Source organism: Anomaloglossus baeobatrachus, chromosome 2, assembly GCF_048569485.1.
Source record: "Anomaloglossus baeobatrachus isolate aAnoBae1 chromosome 2, aAnoBae1.hap1, whole genome shotgun sequence".
Lineage (NCBI taxonomy): Eukaryota > Metazoa > Chordata > Amphibia > Anura > Aromobatidae > Anomaloglossus > Anomaloglossus baeobatrachus.
The window spans coordinates 792,150,974-792,169,818 of record NC_134354.1 but is presented as its reverse complement, the minus strand read 5'-3'; the positions used below and the strand labels follow the sequence as shown (position 1 = coordinate 792,169,818).

Here is an 18,845-nt window from a genome sequence, read left to right as displayed (position 1 = left end):
AAAATGGTGTCCTAAAATCAAAGCTTTTATCACTTAGATGTTCCTATGTAAATGAGCAGGTCTCTAGCCCCATGGGCGTCGCATCGCCCCGTGGACCTTTGCATGCTTTCCATGGTATCACGGCCCTGTGAGCGTGATACCATGGATTTACATCAGCGACGTCACCGTCAGCTCCTTCAGAATCCTAAAAAAACAACAAAAAACTGAGCTGTAACAAAAAAATCAGTGAACATGCAACACTACAAGCATGTACAGTGCTGGACAAAAGTATTGGCACCCCTGCAATTCTGTCAGAGAATAATCAGTTTCTTCCTGAAAATGATTGCAATCATAAATTCTTTGGTATTATTTTCATTTAATTTGTCTTCAATGAAGAAAGAAAAAAAATTGTCATAAAGCCAAATTGGATATAATTCCACACCAAACATAAAAAAGGGGGTTGACAAAAGTATTGGCACTGTTTGAAAAATCCTGTGCTGCTTCTGTAATTTGTGTAATAACAGCGCCTGTAACTTACCTGTGGCACCTAACAGGGGCTGGCAATAATAAATCACACTTGCAGCAGGTGACATGGAGTAAAGTTGACGCAACCTCTGTCCTGTGTCCTTGTGTGCACCACATTGAGCATGGAGAAAAGAAAGACCAAAGAACTGTCTGAGGACTTGAGAATCCAGATTGTGAGGAAGCATGAGCAATCTCAAGGCTACAAGTCCATCTCCAAAGACCTGAAAGTTCCTGTGACTACGGTGCGCAGCGTCATCAAGAAGTGTAAAGCCCATGGCACTGTGGTAACCTCCCTAGAGGTGGAAGGAAAAGAAAAACTGACGAGAGATTTCACCGCAAGATTGTGCGGATGGTGGATAAAGAACCTCGACTAACATCCAAACAAGTTCAAGCTGCCCTGCAGTCCGAGGGTACACCAGTGTCACCCCGCACTATCCGTCTGCGTCTGAATGAAAATGGACTGTATGGTAGGATACCCAGGAAGACCCCATTCTTACCCCGAGACATAAAAAAGCCATGCTGGAGTTTGCCAAAACTTACATGAGAAAGCTTAAAACGTTTTAGAAGAATGTTTTATGGTCAGAGGAGACAAAAGTAGAGCTGTTTGGGAAAAGCCATCAACATAGAGTTTACAGGAAAAAAAAAAGAGGCATTCAAAGAAAAGAACACGGTCCCTACAGTCAAACATGGTGGAGGTTCCCTGATGTTTTGGGGTTGCTTTGCTGCCTCTGGCACTGGACTGCTTGACCGTGTGCATGGCATTATGAAGTCTGAAGACTACCAACAAATTTCGCAGCATAATGTAGAGCCCATTGTGAGAAAGCTGGGTCTCCCTCAGAGGTCATGGGTCTTCCAGCAGGACAATGACCCAAAACACACTTCAAAAAGCACTAGAAAATGGTTTGAGAGAAAGCACTGGAGACTACTAAAGTGGCCAGCAATGAGTCCAGACCTGAACCCCATAGAAGACCTGTGGAGAGATCTCACAATGGCAGTTTGGAGAAGGCCCCCTTCAAATCTCAGGGACCTGGAGCAGTTTGTCAAAGAAGAATGGTCTAAAATTCCAGCAGAGCATTGTAAGAAACTCATTGATGGTTACCGGAAGCAGTTGTGCAACCAAGTATTAGGCTAATACTTTTGTCTGGCCCATTTTTGGAGTTTTGTTTGAAATGATCAATGATTTGATTTTTGTTTCATTCTCTTTTGTGTTTTTTCATTGCAAGCAAAATAAATGAAGATAATAATACCAAAGAATTTGTGATTGCAATAATTTTCAAGAAGAAACTGAGTATTCTCTGACAGAATTGCAGGGGTGCCAATACTTTTGGCCAGCACTGTAAAGGGCAGCCTCTAGACAAGAGAAATCAGAATCCCGTGCGCGCTTACCATTCTCGCCGCCTTCTCATCCTGGTGTTTGCTTGTTGGCTTCAGACGCGCACTGCACATGCTCAGAAGACTCCTGCGGTTCCGGTCATGCGCAGTGCGCGTCTGAACCCTGCAAGTAAACACCAGGATGAAAAGGCGGCGAGAATGGTAAGCACACACGCGCGGGATTCTGGAGAAGCAGACGTGACGTCGCTGATGTAAATCCATGGTATCACGCCCACAGGGTTGTAATACCATGGAGAGCATGTAGACGCCCACAGGGGTGTGATACCATGGAGAGCATGTAGACGCCCACAGGGGTGTGATACCATGGAGAGCATGTAGACGCCCACAGGGGTGTAATACCATGGAGAGCATGTAGACGCCCACAGGGCGATGTGACGCTCATGGGGCTAGAGACCTGCTAATTTACATAGGAACACATCATATTACACAATATAACAACACAGGGATGGGTAGGAAGGGGTTACTAGCTCACACAGGCTCCTGCATGTAGGTTATAACACTTTTTTGACCTGACAGGTTCCTTTTACTGAGTCTGGCTGCGTGACTTAGGATAAGAAGCCAAACCAGACAATCCATTTGTAGACGCGTTTTGGGCTGTTTGCGTCTCATCAATGCAAAGCAGGAGGTCTGATTTGGCTAAGTGAGAAGTCTCTGACTTGGGGTCTAAGAGGGAACATTCTTTGTAAGTAAGTAGTCATGTGCCAAGGCTCTGTCGTCAGTGTATCCCGCTCTGCGGAGACCTCTGGAGAGTCTGGGACCAGAAAGTCACAATGCCATATGGTTTGCAGGTCTCCAGCTGGTATTTTAGGACTCTTTTCTATCTGGCTGTTCTTTGTAGCCTTAATCTCAGGTGCAGCTCTTTTGTGACCACTTCCCTTTGCTATAAAAAGTCACTTGTCTTACCATCTGATGCTGGTTATAGATTCTCATTCTATTGCTAACCACTTTAGAAGGAGCCTGTCTCTGGAAGACGCTTAGGAGTCATGACTATTGCAGTTGCGGTGATTTGCTACATTTTAGAAATTTGAAGTTTTTGCCTTTGATGTCCTTTTCCATCTGTCTGTCTCACTTACCTTGTGTTGTATTATTGCAGTGATGAAAATAGTCAGCCTTCTCACTAGCCAGGGTGAGTTCAGGGCAAGCGAGGGCCTAGGGGCTTGACAGCCTAGGCGGGGGAGGACCCGTACTGGGACATTAGGGAGCTCAGGTGAGTTGCAGGGTGTGTCCCCTCTCCCAATTGTCAGTGTGGCGCCCCTGAGGCTGAGGTTGTCACAGGTTACTGCACCCAACTCAGGGTGTGCTGCTGATTATGTATCCAAAAGGAGATCGGAACCGGTTTTATCATCCACAACCACATACACACATGGGTTGCCCTTCCCCACTGGGGTCTGGGCTAGGGTCGGGTATAAAAGGGGTTTCCAACAGTGTGTGGCATTTACAGGATGCCATTGCAACAGGGGCCCCAATCCACTAGCCTAGGACCTGGGTAAGTGGAGGAGCGGCCACCAGGGGGAGTTAGTAGTCACACACACAGTTTACAATTTTCAGAGAGTTCTCCAGCAGGAGTGACAGTGAGCAGACGTCTTTCCCGGTAGCTCCTGTGGGACATAGGAGTTTAACTGTCGCTGAGGAGGATACAGTCTCAGTTCCCCCTGGGCAGCGCTGTTCAGGGTGCAGCACCCTAGGGTGGTGATATTCCACGTTGCATCACAAGATCCTGCCGGATGGAGAGGTTCCATGCTTCTTCGACCACACAAGTTTCCAGAGCCAGGTGGCATATAGGACTCCCAGGGCCTAGATCATGGTCAGACTCAAGGGGATCCCCGCTGCTGGCATAGGGAACAGCACTCTACCTAGTACGGAAGAGACTTTAAGTGCTTCAAGCCACAGGGAACCGCACTACAAAGCGCAGTAAGGAAAGGCCCGCAGACTACCGGACCGGTTCTGACCTCCCGCGGATTCAGGATCGACTTGAGCCCATCACGGCAGAATGCCCTTAAGGATGTCCATGAGTATGTCTGCAAGTGCAGAATTTGTGCCAGGGCTAAAGCCTCTCGTTAGGCCCCAACAGAGTTTATTTTGCTTAACAAGGTCCCATCTCAGCCTTGGTCTCACTTGTCCATGGATTTCATCACTGATCTGCCCAATTCTGGTGGTAATACTGTAGTGTGAGTGGTGGTGGACCATTTCAGCAAGATGGTTCACTTGGTTCTTCTACTAAAAGTGCCTATCGCTAAGAGTTTAGTTACACTGTTTTTCAAATACATCGTTACATTATATGGTATTCCTAAAAACGTTATTTCCGATAGTGGGGTTCAGTTGTTGGCTAGCTGTTAGGCTATGTGCCCACGGGACTCTATATCTGCGGATTTTTCTGCATCAAAATCCGCAGCTTTCCCCCGGAATCCGCATCTTTTCATAGGTGCGGATTTTGTGCGGATTTGACGTGGATTTTGTTGCGGATTTTGCGATTTTTCTTTTTTTTTTAATTCAATTGAACAGGCAAAATCCGCACGAAAATCCGCAACAATAATTGACATGCTGCAGATTTTTCCGCACGAAAATCCGCACGATTTCCGCTGGGGAGTAGCTGTGCTGCAGATTTCTGGAAAATGCGCGGCTTTTCCACGAAAAATCTGCGGCAAAATCCGCGCATTTTCCGCAGCGTGGGCACATAGCCTTAAAGTAGCTTTTGCTCCAGGTTAAGACTTAAGCTTTCAGTTTCCTCAGGTTATCATCCCGAGACTAATGGTAAGACTGAGAGCATGAGCCAAGAAGTAGAACAGCATTTACAATGTTTTGTTTCTTCTAATCAAAAGAACGGTGTGGAATTTTTGCCCCTCGCTGAGTTTGCTCACACTTCTGCAGCTACCGGTTCCTCTCGTTATTTGGGGGGGAGGGGTTGCTGTGGAGGTTTAATCCAGTGTTTGGGAATTTTTTTGATTAGCAGTCCTCTGTGCCAGAGGAAAGATTTTCCTTACTTTTCTTTAAGGCCTGGAGGGAGGTGGAAAAAGGTGTTTTGATAAATTTGATAACTTGTGAACAGGCCGAGAGAACTGCAAACCAAAGACATAAGAGAGCCTTTGGTTTTTAATCAAGGAAAATTTGTGTGGTTATCCTCACAAAATATGGAAATTTTCTCCCAAAATTTTTGGGGTCATATAAGGTAATTAAAATCATCAATCCCGTGATAGTCAAGTTCCAACTCCCCGTGGTGTGGAGGATCAATAATTCCTTCCCGTCCTCTCTCCTTGAAAGGTTTGAGGCGACACCTGGTCCTCGTGACATCGAGGTGGATTTGGAGGAGGATGAGGAATAACAATTTTGGGATCAAGATGTGTCAGGTGTCAACGGCAGTACCTTATTAAATGGAAGGGTTACAGTCAAGAAGACAATTTCTGGGTCAATGCGGAAGATTTGTACATAGATCGTCTTGTGAGAGTTTGGCAAGCCATGTCAGAGGATGGGGATCTTTATGTTATGCTGGTGGGTATGGACCCACTGCCCCACAGACCGGGGTTTACCCTGAAGGGGCATGACTATCAGGTTTTTATCAGAGCCTCTGATGGTGAAAATGGACTGGGGTGTGGGTAGACACTAGGTACTACTTCAGGGCAGTCCTCAGTACTACAGCAGCTGACCAAAGGTTCAGTGACACAGGTACGGAAGTGCAGGCTGGACAGAGCGGGTGCATGACCCTGGCCATACGAAGGCGATACAGAGACTGACAACACGTAGTAACCACTGGACAGCGGCAGGACGGAACCGGTACGGAGAGTGACAGGATGGTACCGGAGCTGCAAACTAGAGTCTGTACTAGGAGCAGACAGAAGACTGGTGTAAAAGCAGGAAGATGCCTTAAATACCCAGCGACTGGGAAGAGTTCTAGAGTGCGCGCAGTGCCCTCTTAAGAGGCAGGGAGCGCACTTGTGTGCCCTAAGAAAATTGCAACATGTGCAGGCCCTAGAACCTGAACACTGGAGAAAAAAGAGGGGAGAGAGCTTACCGGCCGTGGTGGATCATAAGATGGCATCCCTGCTGTCACTGCTCTCCACACTGCTACTTTCTCCTTGTAGTTGGGAAGTAGGTGGCCTTACCTTCTAGCAGTACCTTATTTTCCACTTTGTATTCATGGTTTATTTTAACTCTATTGGAGATTTTTTTCTATCTCAGCACTCATTCGCTATTTAGGTATATTGCACTCTGCATTTTCACCTGGTTCCTTAGGAGGTACGAGAAACACTCAACGGCCTTTCAGTCAGCCATGTTCAAGTAGTCTCCTCAGTCTGTGATTAGGGTTATTACCACTCTCGCAGAGGTCACAAGGGACTGCGTGGTCAGGAACCTTAGTCTCTACAGGAACTAGCTGGGTCAGTTGCAGTTATGTATGTTACAATGCAATCATAACATGCGTTCATAGAATTAACACAGGTAATAAAGGTATATTAGAAAAATAATTGGTTAGGAAGAGCTAGGACATATAAACGCATGTCAAATAGTAGTGGAAATAACCTTTAAAAAATATCAATATTGACTTTTAGGATTGGTATCATCAATAGGTGGCGCTAGAGATCTAGTCCTCTTCCTCTCTGGAAAAAGTATTTGCATGTTCAGAGGGCTGACTAGCCTGGGGAAACTAACACCTCATCAACTAGTCAAAGACCCAATTAGCTGAAAAAAAAAAAAGCTTATAAATACTTTTTTCAAACATGGATTTAAGTGACTAACATTATAAAGGGCTTGTTAGGCAGGAAATTTAGCACTACATATAAGAAGCTGCTAGGTTGGAAGTCTTGAGGGACATGAGAGGTGCCCTTTAAGACTGCCCTATCCATTGGCAGTTTGGCATTATATTTAGTAGTAATATTGCAGGTACACATTTGGTAGAATTTCTTTATGATTTCTGTTGAGCTTCCTAAACTCCAACACATTGGAAGGGTTAAGTGCACATTCATTCCTTCTTAGGTCCGTCATCTTCTCTCTTGACTGCCTTGCCTTTAGTCTAGACCAATGAACTGTTTGTTTTTCGAATGCCCCTGTAATATCGTGTGTTGGGCAAAACTCTTAAACTCCGACACATTGAAAGTGTTAAAGTATCAATGATTAAATCGTTAACACAACAAGTTGACATCAAACAAAAAGTTAGTAGTAATTATTTTCTGTATTGTAGAACGGCATTTAAATTATACGAGTACATCAGAAATCATTCTGAGACAACAGGTCCTACAACAGAGCCGTACACCTGCCAAATGTCCTATGTTAAAATGTTTTCTCTCTTGTGTAACTTCCGGTGTGTGAACAGATGTGATCTATCTTTAAACCATCTCCCACATTCTGAGCAGAAAAACGGCCTTTCACCTGTGTGAATTCTCAGGTGTTGAATAAGAATGGATTTATAACCAAAACATTTTCCACATTCTGAGCATGAAAACGGCTTCTCCCCTGTATGAGTTTTTACATGTTCATTAAGAGATGATTTCTGACTAAAACACTTATCACATTCAGGACATGAATATGGCTTCTCCCCTGTGTGAACTCTCTGATGTATCTCTAGAGCTTCTTTACGCATATAACATTTTCCACATGTCACACATGAGAATGATTTCTCCCCCGTGTGGCTTTTCTGATGTCTCAATAGCCGAGCTTTGAAAAAAAAACATTTCCCACAGTCAGAGCAAGAAAACGGCTTCTCTCCTGTGTGAATTCTTTTATGGTTTACAACACTTGACTTGTGCACAAAACTTCTTCCACATTCTGAACATGAATACGGCCTTCCTCCTATGTGTATTCTCTGATGCATATCAAGATCTGCTTCACTCTTGAAACACTTGTCACATTCTGAACATGAAAATGGCTTTTCCCCTGTGTGAGTTCTCAGATGTTCTCTCACATGAGATCTATAAGCAAAACACTTCCCACATGTAGGACATGAAAATGGCTTCTCCGCTCTGTGGCTTCTCTGATGTATAACAAGAGCTGATTTCTTTATAAAAGACCTCCCACATTCTGGACAAGAATACGGCCTCTCATCTATGTGAGGATTCAATTCCTCTTTTCCACATTCAGAAAATGCCAATATGTTATCAAGTCTATGTTCAGTGATACTGTTTACAATCTGTGATTGATAGTCTGCTACTTCATGATAGGGAGATGAAAGGAGATTAATATGGGAAATTTTCATCCAGTCTTCACCTGAAAAAAAAATACAAAAATCTCATTCATAATAATTCAGATTTTCAAATTTCTACATGGAAAAATCTACAAAGCTATCAAGAGATTTCTCATAACACAGTCCATATCCAAATACTATTACCTATATTATTATACATCAATTATATCAGTGACAACTACATTGCTCCTGGTGTAAGGTGCTCAATGCCGAGAGCAATCAGGTAAACCGTTGCAATGCTCCTGCCGTTCTTTGTTATCTGTGCTGGTATTAGATTTTCCCTTACATGCAAGCAGTTCTGTGTTATGGTCAGGAGACCGCTAAAGATCTTGCAAAACTCCCTTGAAAAATGATAGAAGATAATGCACAAGAGTAGTTGGAAACTTAGCTGGCTGCAATCCAATAACTACACAAACACAACTACAAGTAGCGGTTGAGCGTTCCTAACAATCCTAGATGCCTCGTCACCGCCGGAGAACTAACTAACCTCAAAGATTAAATGAGGAATCTGGACTTGCCTGAGAGCAGCCCCAAAGGAAAGTCAAAAGCCCCCAATATATAACGACGGTGATGTAAGAAAAAAAACAACACACAGATGGTAGATATAGAATTAAGCAAAGTGAGGCCCTGCTAGCTAGATACAAAAGTATAGGATAGCTTGCTGGTTGCAGCCAGTAAAAACCCTGAAAAAAAGCCAACACTTGATAATCATAAAATTCCCTTAAAGACCACACGATCTTCCACCCACTATATCAGGAACTCATGTGTAAATACATTTAAATAGAAAAAGCAAATATAATGGGAAAGATATTAACTACCAAAACACAGGAGATACAAAAATACAAAAACTCCTGAACAAAACGGAGTAATAACTCCCTTTCTTACTAGGAATAAATCGCCCTCTAAAAAATAGTGCAGAAAAAGCATTTATTCACTTGCAAGAAACAAAAGGGAATATTCTCAAACATTGATTTACAAAAAGACAAAAGGTTAAGCAGAAATGCCCTTCAGTGCAAATTCAGCCTTTAACCAAGCCCAGACTAAGAGAGCAAAATACTTATCAGACATACAGTGCCTACAAGTAGTATTCAACCCCCTGCAGGTTTACACATTCGGAATTAACTTGGCATTGTGACATTTGGACTGTAGATCAGCCTGTAAGTGTGAAATACAGCAAAAAAGAATGTTATTTTTTTTTTTATTTTTTTTTTTAAATTGTGAAAAGTTTATTCAGAGGGTCATTTATTATTCAACCCCTCAAACCACAATAATTCTGTTTGGTTCCCCTAAAGTATTAAGAAGTATTTCAGGCACAAAGAACAATGAGCTTCACATGTTTGGATTAATTATCTCTTTTTCCAGCCTTTTCTGACTAATTAAGACCCTCCCCAAACTTGTGAACAGCACTCATACTTGGTCAACATTGGAAAGACAAAGGAGCATTCCAAGGCCATCAGAGACAAGATCGTGGAGGGTCACAAGGCTGGCAAGGGGTACAAAACCCTTTCCAAGGAGTTGGGCCTACCTGTCTCCACTGTTGGGAGCATCATCTGGAAGTGGAAGGCTTATGGAACTACTGTTAGCCTTCCACGGCCTGGACAGCCTTTGAAAGTTTCCACCCGTGCCGAGGCCATGCTTGTCCGAAGAGTCAAGGCTAACCCAAGGACAACAAGGAAGGAGCTCCGGGAAGATCTCATGGCAGTGGGGACATTGGTTTCAGTCAATACCATAAGTAACGTACTCCACCGCAATGGTCTCCGTTCCAGACGAGCCCGTAAGGTACCTTTACTTTCAAAGCGTCATGTCAAGGCTCGTCTACAGTTTGCTCATGATCACTTGGAGGACTCTGAGACAGACTGGTTCAAGGTTCTCTGGTCTGATGAGACCAAGATCAAGATCTTTGGTGCCAACCACACACGTGGCGTTTGGAGACTGGATGGCACTGCATACGACCCCAAGAATACCATCCCTACAGTCAAGCATGGTGGTGGCAGCATCATGCTGTGGGGCTGTTTCTCAGCCAAGGGGCCTGGCCATCTGCTCCGCATCCATGGGAAGATGGATAGCACGGCCTACCTGGAGATTTTGGCCAAGAACCTCCGCTCCTCTATCAAGGATCTTAAGATGGGTCGTCATTTCATCTTCCAACAAGACAACGACCCAAAGCACACAGCCAAGAAAACCAAGGCCTGGTTCAAGAGGGAAAAAAATCAAGGTGTTGCAGTGGCCTAGTCAGTCTCCTGACCTTAACCCAATTGAAAACTTCTGGAAGGAGCTCAAGATTAAAGTCCACATGAGACACCCAAGATAACTCCAGAGACCTGTGCCGGCCTGATCAGGTCTTATAAAAGACGATTATTAGCTGTTATTGCAAACAAGGGTTATTCCACAAAATATTAAACCTAGGGGTTGAATAATAATTGACCCACACTTTTATGTTGAAAATTTATTAAAATTTAACTGAGCAACATAACTTGTTGGTTTGTAAGATTTATGCATCTGTTAATAAATCCTGCTCTTGTTTGAAGTTTGCATCTTATCAAACCTGCTAAATCTGCAGGGGGTTGAATACTACTTGTAGGCACTGTAGCTGCAGGCTCAGAATGACATGGAGAAAAAACTGATGCAAAAGGAACAAAAAAGCCGCTGTAGAAATAAGTTCTGGAAAATCCCAAAAGGAGCAGAAAAAAAAAAAAATCAAAAACAGAACCTACAGGGAAAGGCTAAAGGCTGGAGGACAAACTTCAGGACATCTTCACATGGAGCAGAAACAATTATCACCAGCAAAGGTTAGACAAAAACGGACTTCCTATATCCCCCCAGGCTGGACTCCTAGGCTCCTTGAAGCAGCAATCATCTCCTACACCTGTCTGAGCGACAGATGCAGAATCAGACTCACTACCAACACTAGCCACCAGAGGGAGCCCAGAAACACTGCCAGGAACAGCACCATCTCTGATGATATTCATAACAGTTCTGTACATAACTGACCCTAGAATTCAACTACAAAAAAAATGTTAGTCCTCATGAAAAACATAATCGGGTTCTCAGAGACCTATCGTCTTCATAAGAGTGTGTAGGCATCAGGTCCGCGCACAAGTCCCTCTTCAGTCTTCATATCTCTATGTGTATGGGCAGAAAGTGTGCACTGCGGGATGCCCCCAATAAGTTGTGGTCAGGACGAGGTTATAAGCGATAACTATGTTGTCAAGGCGGTGTGTGACGGATGCCCAGGGAACATAGTGTAACCTAAGAAGGCTCTAATGCTGGAGTCCCTGAACTCACCCTCACACCCATAGGTACCCTTGAATGTAGGGAAGTCCGACTCGGATGGAGATCCCAAAAACATCACAAACAATGAACAACAGACAGGAGTTAATAAAAACTCATGCACACCTAAAACTAAACAGGAGCAACCAAAAGGTGTATGGGTTGGGGTAACAAGAGAAAGGAGGTAAACACAAAAACAGACTACAATCAACAAACCACAGCAGACAGCAATAGAGCTCTCTGCTCCTGGCTAGCTCCAAAATGAACTGATTAACCAGCAAGGTGTGCAGGAAGCAGAGGGCTTAAATCCAGGCTGGAAGTGATTAACAGCAGACCGCTGAGCAAGTCTGCTGCAACACCAGAGAAGGAGTTATGGCCACTTTACACACAGCGATATCGCTGCCGATCGCACCTGCCCCCGTCGTTTGTGCGTCACGGGCAAATCGCTGCCCGTGGCGCACAACATCGTTAGTCCCAGTCACACATACTTACCTGCCTAGTGACGTCGCTGTGGCCGGCAAACTGCCTCTTTTGTAAGGAGGCGGTTCATGCGGCGTCACAGCGACGTCACATGGCAGGAGGTCAACAGAAGCGGAAGGGGCGGAGAGCAGCCAAAGGAAAGACATGCCTACCTCGTTGCCAGAGGACGCAGGTACGGTGCTGTTCGTCGTTCCTGGGGTGTCACACGTAGCGATATGTGCTGCCTCAGGAACGACGAACAACCTGCATCCAAAAGTAGCAATGATAGTTGAGATTAGACGACGTGTCAACGATATAGTGAGTATTTTTGATCGTTAGCGGTCGCTCGTACGTGTCACACGCAACAACGTCGCTAACGAGGCCGGATGTGCGTCACGAATTCCGTGACCCCCAACGACATTTCGTTAGCAATGTCGTTGCGTGTAAAGTGGCCTTTAACCCCTCATGTGCCTGTAGGAAAAAAACAATGTTTTAATGTGCATGGTCTCAGATGAAGTAAAGCTCGCCCTGAGTCTGTCCCTAGTCACAAGACGCACAAATGTGACATAGGTATGCCGGTAACACATCAGTAATTTATAAGTCTGCGTCGACATGTTGTGCTTCACCAAGCTTATAATGGCAATGGTTACATACAGGTATAGTGGACCTCAATACACGTCCCGACTGCTCCTGCCACCTATCTGCCCCAATCGTCACTGGGCACCTAGGCTATTCACCATTGTGCATGAACAACGTTCAAGATGGCACTTCCAAAGCCACGACAATAGACATTATACTAAATGTCACAGTTTTCTCATGATATTCAGTAGTTGAACTGTTAGGGTACGTCTCATATCGTTATCACCCGACACGGCCGCACACTCTCCTGACAGGAGCCGGTCGGCTGCATGTATTTCTATGCAGCTGAGGCGCTCATGCCCGGAAAGAGTCAGGCCATGCCGGGTGATACCAATGCGAGACTCAAACAAGTCATACGCAAGTGGAACCATAACCTTACATGAACTATTCACAATTACTCTCTCATCCATTTGAGTTCCATATAAAAATTAGAGGAGCCGGCTGCCCAAACATATATCTGAGGGACACGAGGACATGAAGACAGATCTAGCAGAACCCATCACCTAAGGCTTTTCTGAAGATAATTGAGTTGTGTGCTAGTCTACACAGATACATAACCCAGTTTCATCTACAGATATGGATAGTCCCATCTGGATGCCATCAAAAAGGTCCTTCCTCCTCTTAGAAATATCACTCACAGGTGATGGGGGAATAAATGTCACAAACGGACTTGTTACCTAGGTGGCTCCTACTACAGGACAGCGCTGATATTGGTGACCTCTTCACCACCAGCCATTCTGTCATGTAAGTAATGGCAGACGGCACATTGGGAAGGGGGGGGGGGCTAGAGGTTATACACCAAGAGGCAAAAGGGCCAGATAGTATTCATTGAAGGGGGCAAAGGGCTGGATGTTATATACTGGGAAGGTGGGAAAGCAACGGGGCTGGATGTTCTACACCGGGAGCAATGTGACGGAATGAAAAACGCAAATTTAATAATTAAGAGGTGTTTAATTTTTTTTTCTCCATACAGTTTACATCCCCAGCCTAAAAATATCAAATAATATTTCTCTGTGCCTTGTCGTAAAAGAATATGTTGATATTAACTTATCCAAGTCACTGGACGAAGAAATCCGAGATATCATCAGATTTTAAGGCATCTACATCTCCACCACTGGATATTTAGTCTGTAAATTATACTGATAGAACACAATACAGAGTTTATGAAAGGTTCTCACCATTTACAGACATGGATAAGGGATTTTCATGTCCACTCATTGTTCCACCGACACTTTCCTGCAAGGATCCCAAGTAAGACATAAGAAAAAGAAGCGAAATTCCAATAAAGAAAAGGTGGTCGGCGCTACTAATATCAGTTTATCTCATATTAGTGAACATTAGTGAATTGACCTAAAAAACAGAAAAAGATCTCAGAACATGACAATCAGACACAATCAACATTCACCCATGGTGTTGTGCGGTCATTTCCATCTACACGGTACAACTGTACAGGTCATCACTGAATATTATTGGTCATGTCAATGTCTAAATCTTTGGAAACTTAATGTAACCTTTTATGACATCGGTCTATAGAGGATTTCCAGAAATCTCATCTACCTGATGATCCAGGGGGACATTCTGCTTTTCCTCTGGAGGATCCTGGGAATATAGAGGACTGGGACTTCTCTCTGGTGGATTTCTCGGACTGGACCCATCTATAGGAAATATACACAGTGACTGAATACATCGTCTACATGTGATGATCAGATGATGGGGGGTCCAGGTGACCTCAGACCCGGCCTCTCCTCTATAATCAGGACGGTCTCCTCTTACCCGGAGATGTGAGGGGCTGGAGATTCTCCATCATGACGTCCTCGTACAGATCCTTGTGTCCTTCTAGATACTCCCACTCCTCCATGGAGAAATAGACGGTGACGTCCTGACACCTTATAGGAACCTGACACACACAATGATCCGTCATTAGCAGACCCCTCCCCCGGTGTTATTATATAATGTCCCAGCATTCCCGGCAGCGCTCACCTCTCCGCTCAGCAGCTCAGTGATCCTGTGGGTCAGTTCCAGGATCTTCTGCTCATGTATCAGTGAATGAGGTGGAGGCTCGGTGATGGCACTCGGGGTCCTGCTCCATCCTCCTGACACACGGGGGGTCACACACTCCCCAGACGACGTCTTCACTACTGTGTGATCCTGTGTATGGGGAGACGCCGGTCACTACATCTATTCTGAGGATCCTTCACCTTCCCCGTCATTTCCCTGCTTTATTCCTAGAGATCAGAGTGATGTGATGTGAAGATCTCACCTCTCCAGTGATCCAGTAGATTATCTCCAGGGTGAGGTCTAGTATCCGAGCAGCCATGTGGTCTCTGTCCAGCTCCATCCTCGGAGTGTCATCGATGGAAAGGTTCATATTCTATCAAAGAAAACTAGCTCCCTTGTACCTTAAAGGAAATGGGAGGAATGTCAACGTGGATTGAGTGTGAAAAACTAGAAGGACATCTGTTAGGTAAAATGCCTCAGAACATTTCTCCATCTTTCTCCTTCTAGACCTGTCCTCTGCCTTTGACACAGTCGACCACTCCGTCCTATTCCAAACTTTTTCCTCTTAGTATCACACACTCGGCCGTCTCCTGGGTCTTCTCATATGTTACTAAATTAACATTTTGGCTCCCATTCCAACTCCATTTCCCTCAATGAGTCCCTCAAGGAATTATTCTGACCACCTATGCCTCTCCATCTTTACCTTAGGCTCTTTTTTCCCTTTTTATTACCATTTATTCTTTACTGCCGAGTGAAGTAATGATCCTGCATGTCCAATTTTGTATTGCCAATACTTTTTTCATCTGACAGATAAACCGTTGCCAGAGGAAAGGCCACGCGAGCGCTCATGAATATGGAGGGTGAGGGGAGATAGCTGCCGCATGAATGATCAGCTGCACCATTGCTCAGCCACCATCTAAAGTGTATATACCAGGGAGGGCAAGGTAAATAGGTACTTCTGGGACAAAGACCATCCAAAATGTTGAGCTCAGGATCTTTTTAGACTGATAAGACCACTCCATTGTTTAGACAGAGGCAGCAGCAACACAACTCTGTTTTCACAAACAACAGCGGAGTCCAAGTGCAGGATGGAGAAGCTACGCAACGCAATCTGGGCCTCCCTTCTGACTGGAGAGCTGAGGGCTCCCCTTCCCCTCTTTATTCTCATTGCCTTGCTGTATTAACTATTTTATCCATTGTATGTGAATTAATTTATCTTCAATCTTCGCAACCATTCTAAAGCAAAAATGTATTTTACACACAAAAAAAAAAATCACGTAATCACCAGGTCCTGCGGAATCTATCACCAGACACTATGTAACCCAGAAAGGTCCTGCAGAATCTATCACCAGGCACTATGTAACCCAGAAAGGTCCTGCAGAATCTATCACCAGGCACTATGTAACCCAGAAAGGTCCTACAGAATCTATCACCAGGCACTATGTAACCCAGAAAGGTCCTACAGAATCTATCACCAGACACTATGTAACCCAGAAAGGTCCTACAGAATCTATCACCAGACACTATGTAACCCAGAAAGGTCCTGCAGAATCTATCACCAGGCACTATGTAACCCAGAAAGGTCCTGCAGAATCTATCATCAGGCACTATGTAACCCAGAAAGGTCCTACAGAATCTATCACCAGACACTATGTAACCCAGAAAGGTCCTGCAGAATCTATCACCAGGCACTATGTAACCCAGAAAGGTCCTACAGAATCTATCACCAGACACTATGTAACCCAGAAAGGTCCTGCAGAATCTATCACCAGACACTATGTAACCCAGAAAGGTCCTGCAGAATCTATCACCAGACACTATGTAACCCAGAAAGGTCCTGCAGAATCTATCACCAGGCACTATGTAACCCAGAAAGGTCCTGCAGAATCTATCATCAGGCACTATGTAACCCAGAAAGGTCCTACAGAATCTATCATCAGGCACTATGTAACCCAGAAAGGTCCTGCAGAATCTATCACCAGGCACTATGTAACCCAGAAAGGTCCTACAGAATCTATCACCAGGCACTATGTAACCCAGAAAGGTCCTGCAGAATCTATCATCAGGCACTATGTAACCCAGAAAGGTCCTGCAGAATCTATCATCAGGCACTATGTAACCCAGAAAGGTCCTACAGAATCTATCACCAGGCACTATGTAACCCAGAAAGGTCCTGCAGAATCTATCATCAGGCACTATGTAACCCAGAAAGGTCCTGCAGAATCTATCATCAGGCACTATGTAACCCAGAAAGGTCCTGCAGAATCTATCACCAGGCACTATGTAACCCAGAAAGGTCCTGCAGAATCTATCACCAGGCACTATGTAACCCAGAAAGGTCCTGCAGAATCTATCACCAGACACTATGTAACCCAGAAAGGTCCTGCAGAATCTATCACCAGACACTATGTAACCCAGAAAGGTCCTGCAGAATCTATCACCAGGCACTATGTAACCCAGAAAGGTCCTGCAGAATCTATCATCAGACACTATGTAACCCAGAAAGGTCCTACAGAATCTATCACCAGACACTATGTAACCCAGAAAGGTCCTGCAGAATCTATCATCAGGCACTATGTAACCCAGAAAGGTCCTGCAGAATCTATCACCAGACACTATGTAACCCAGAAAGGTCCTACAGAATCTATCACCAGGCACTATGTAACCCAGAAAGGTCCTACAGAATCTATCACCAGGCACTATGTAACCCAGAAAGGTCCTGCAGAATCTATCACCAGACACTATGTAACCCAGAAAGGTCCTGCAGAATCTATCACCAGACACTATGTAACCCAGAAAGGTCCTGCAGAATCTATCATCAGGCACTATGTAACCCAGAAAGGTCCTGCAGAATCTATCACCAGGCACTATGTAAACCAGAAAGGTCCTACAGAATCTATCACCAGGCACTATGTAACCCAGAAAGGTCCTACAGAATCTATCACCAGGCACTATGTAACCCAGAAAGGTCCTACAGAATCTATCACCAGGCACTATGTAACCCAGAAAGGTCCTGCAGAATCTATCACCAGGCACTATGTAACCCAGAAAGGTCCTGCAGAATCTATCATCAGGCACTATGTAACCCAGAAAGGTCCTGCAGAATCTATCATCAGGCACTATGTAACCCAGAAAGGTCCTACAGAATCTATCACCAGGCACTATGTAACCCAGAAAGGTCCTGCAGAATCTATCATCAGGCACTATGTAACCCAGAAAGGTCCTACAGAATCTATCATCAGGCACTATGTAACCCAGAAAGGTCCTGCAGAATCTATCATCAGGCACTATGTAACCCAGAAAGGTCCTGCAGAATCTATCATCAGGCACTATGTAACCCAGAAAGGTCCAGCAGAATCTATCACCAGACACTATGTAACCCAGAAAGGTCCTGCAGAATCTATCACCAGGCACTATGTAACCCAGAAAGGTCCTGCAGAATCTATCACCAGACACTATGTAACCCAGAAAGGTCCTGCAGAATCTATCACCAGACACTATGTAACCCAGAAAGGTCCTACAGAATCTATCATCAGGCACTATGTAACCCAGAAAGGTCCTACAGAATCTATCATCAGGCACTATGTAACCCAGAAAGGTCCTGCAGAATCTATCACCAGGCACTATGTAACCCAGAAAGGTCCTGCAGAATCTATCATCAGGCACTGTGTAACCCAGAAAGGTCCTGCAGAATCTATCACCAGGCACTATGTAACCCAGAAAGGTCCTACAGAATCTATCATCAGGCACTATGTAACCCAGAAAGGTCCTGCAGAATCTATCACCAGGCACTATGTAACCCAGAAAGGTCCTGCAGAATCTATCACCAGGCACTATGTAACCCAGAAAGGTCCTACAGAATCTACCATCAGGCACTATGTAACCCAGAAAGGTCCTGCAGAATCTATCACCAGACACTATGTAACCCAGAAAGGTCCTGCAGAATCTATCATCAGGCACTATGTAACCCAGAAAGGTCCTGCAGAATCTATCACCAGACACTATGTAACCCAGAAAGGTCCTGCAGAATCTATCATCAGGCACTATGTAACCCAGAAAGGTCCTGCAGAATCTATCATCAGGCACTATGTAACCCAGAAAGGTCCTGTAGAATCTATCACCAGGCACTATGTAACCCAGAAAGGTCCTGCAGAATCTATCACCAGGCACTATGTAACCCAGAAAGGTCCTGTAGAATCTATCACCAGGCACTATGTAACCCAGAAAGGTCCTGCAGAATCTATCATCAGACACTATGTAACCCAGAAAGGTCCTGCAGAATCTATCATCAGACACTATGTAACCCAGAAAGGTCCTGCAGAATCTATCACCAGGCACTATGTAACCCAGAAAGGTCCTGCAGAATCTATCACCAGGCACTATGTAACCCAGAAAGGTCCTACAGAATCTATCA

The 18,845-nt window shown here is 44.7% G+C and overlaps 1 protein-coding gene across 1 annotated transcript in view; it reads right to left on the bottom strand.

Moving 5' to 3' along the window:
- The window catches only part of LOC142292360 (uncharacterized), an 85,796-nt gene that overhangs the window by 22,460 nt on the left and 44,491 nt on the right, over positions 1-18,845 (bottom strand). The window contains exon 10 of the mRNA XM_075337679.1: positions 7,255-7,872. Coding sequence (XP_075193794.1) covers positions 7,255-7,872 — 618 coding nt within the window. The remainder of the gene's footprint in view (positions 1-7,254; positions 7,873-18,845) is intronic.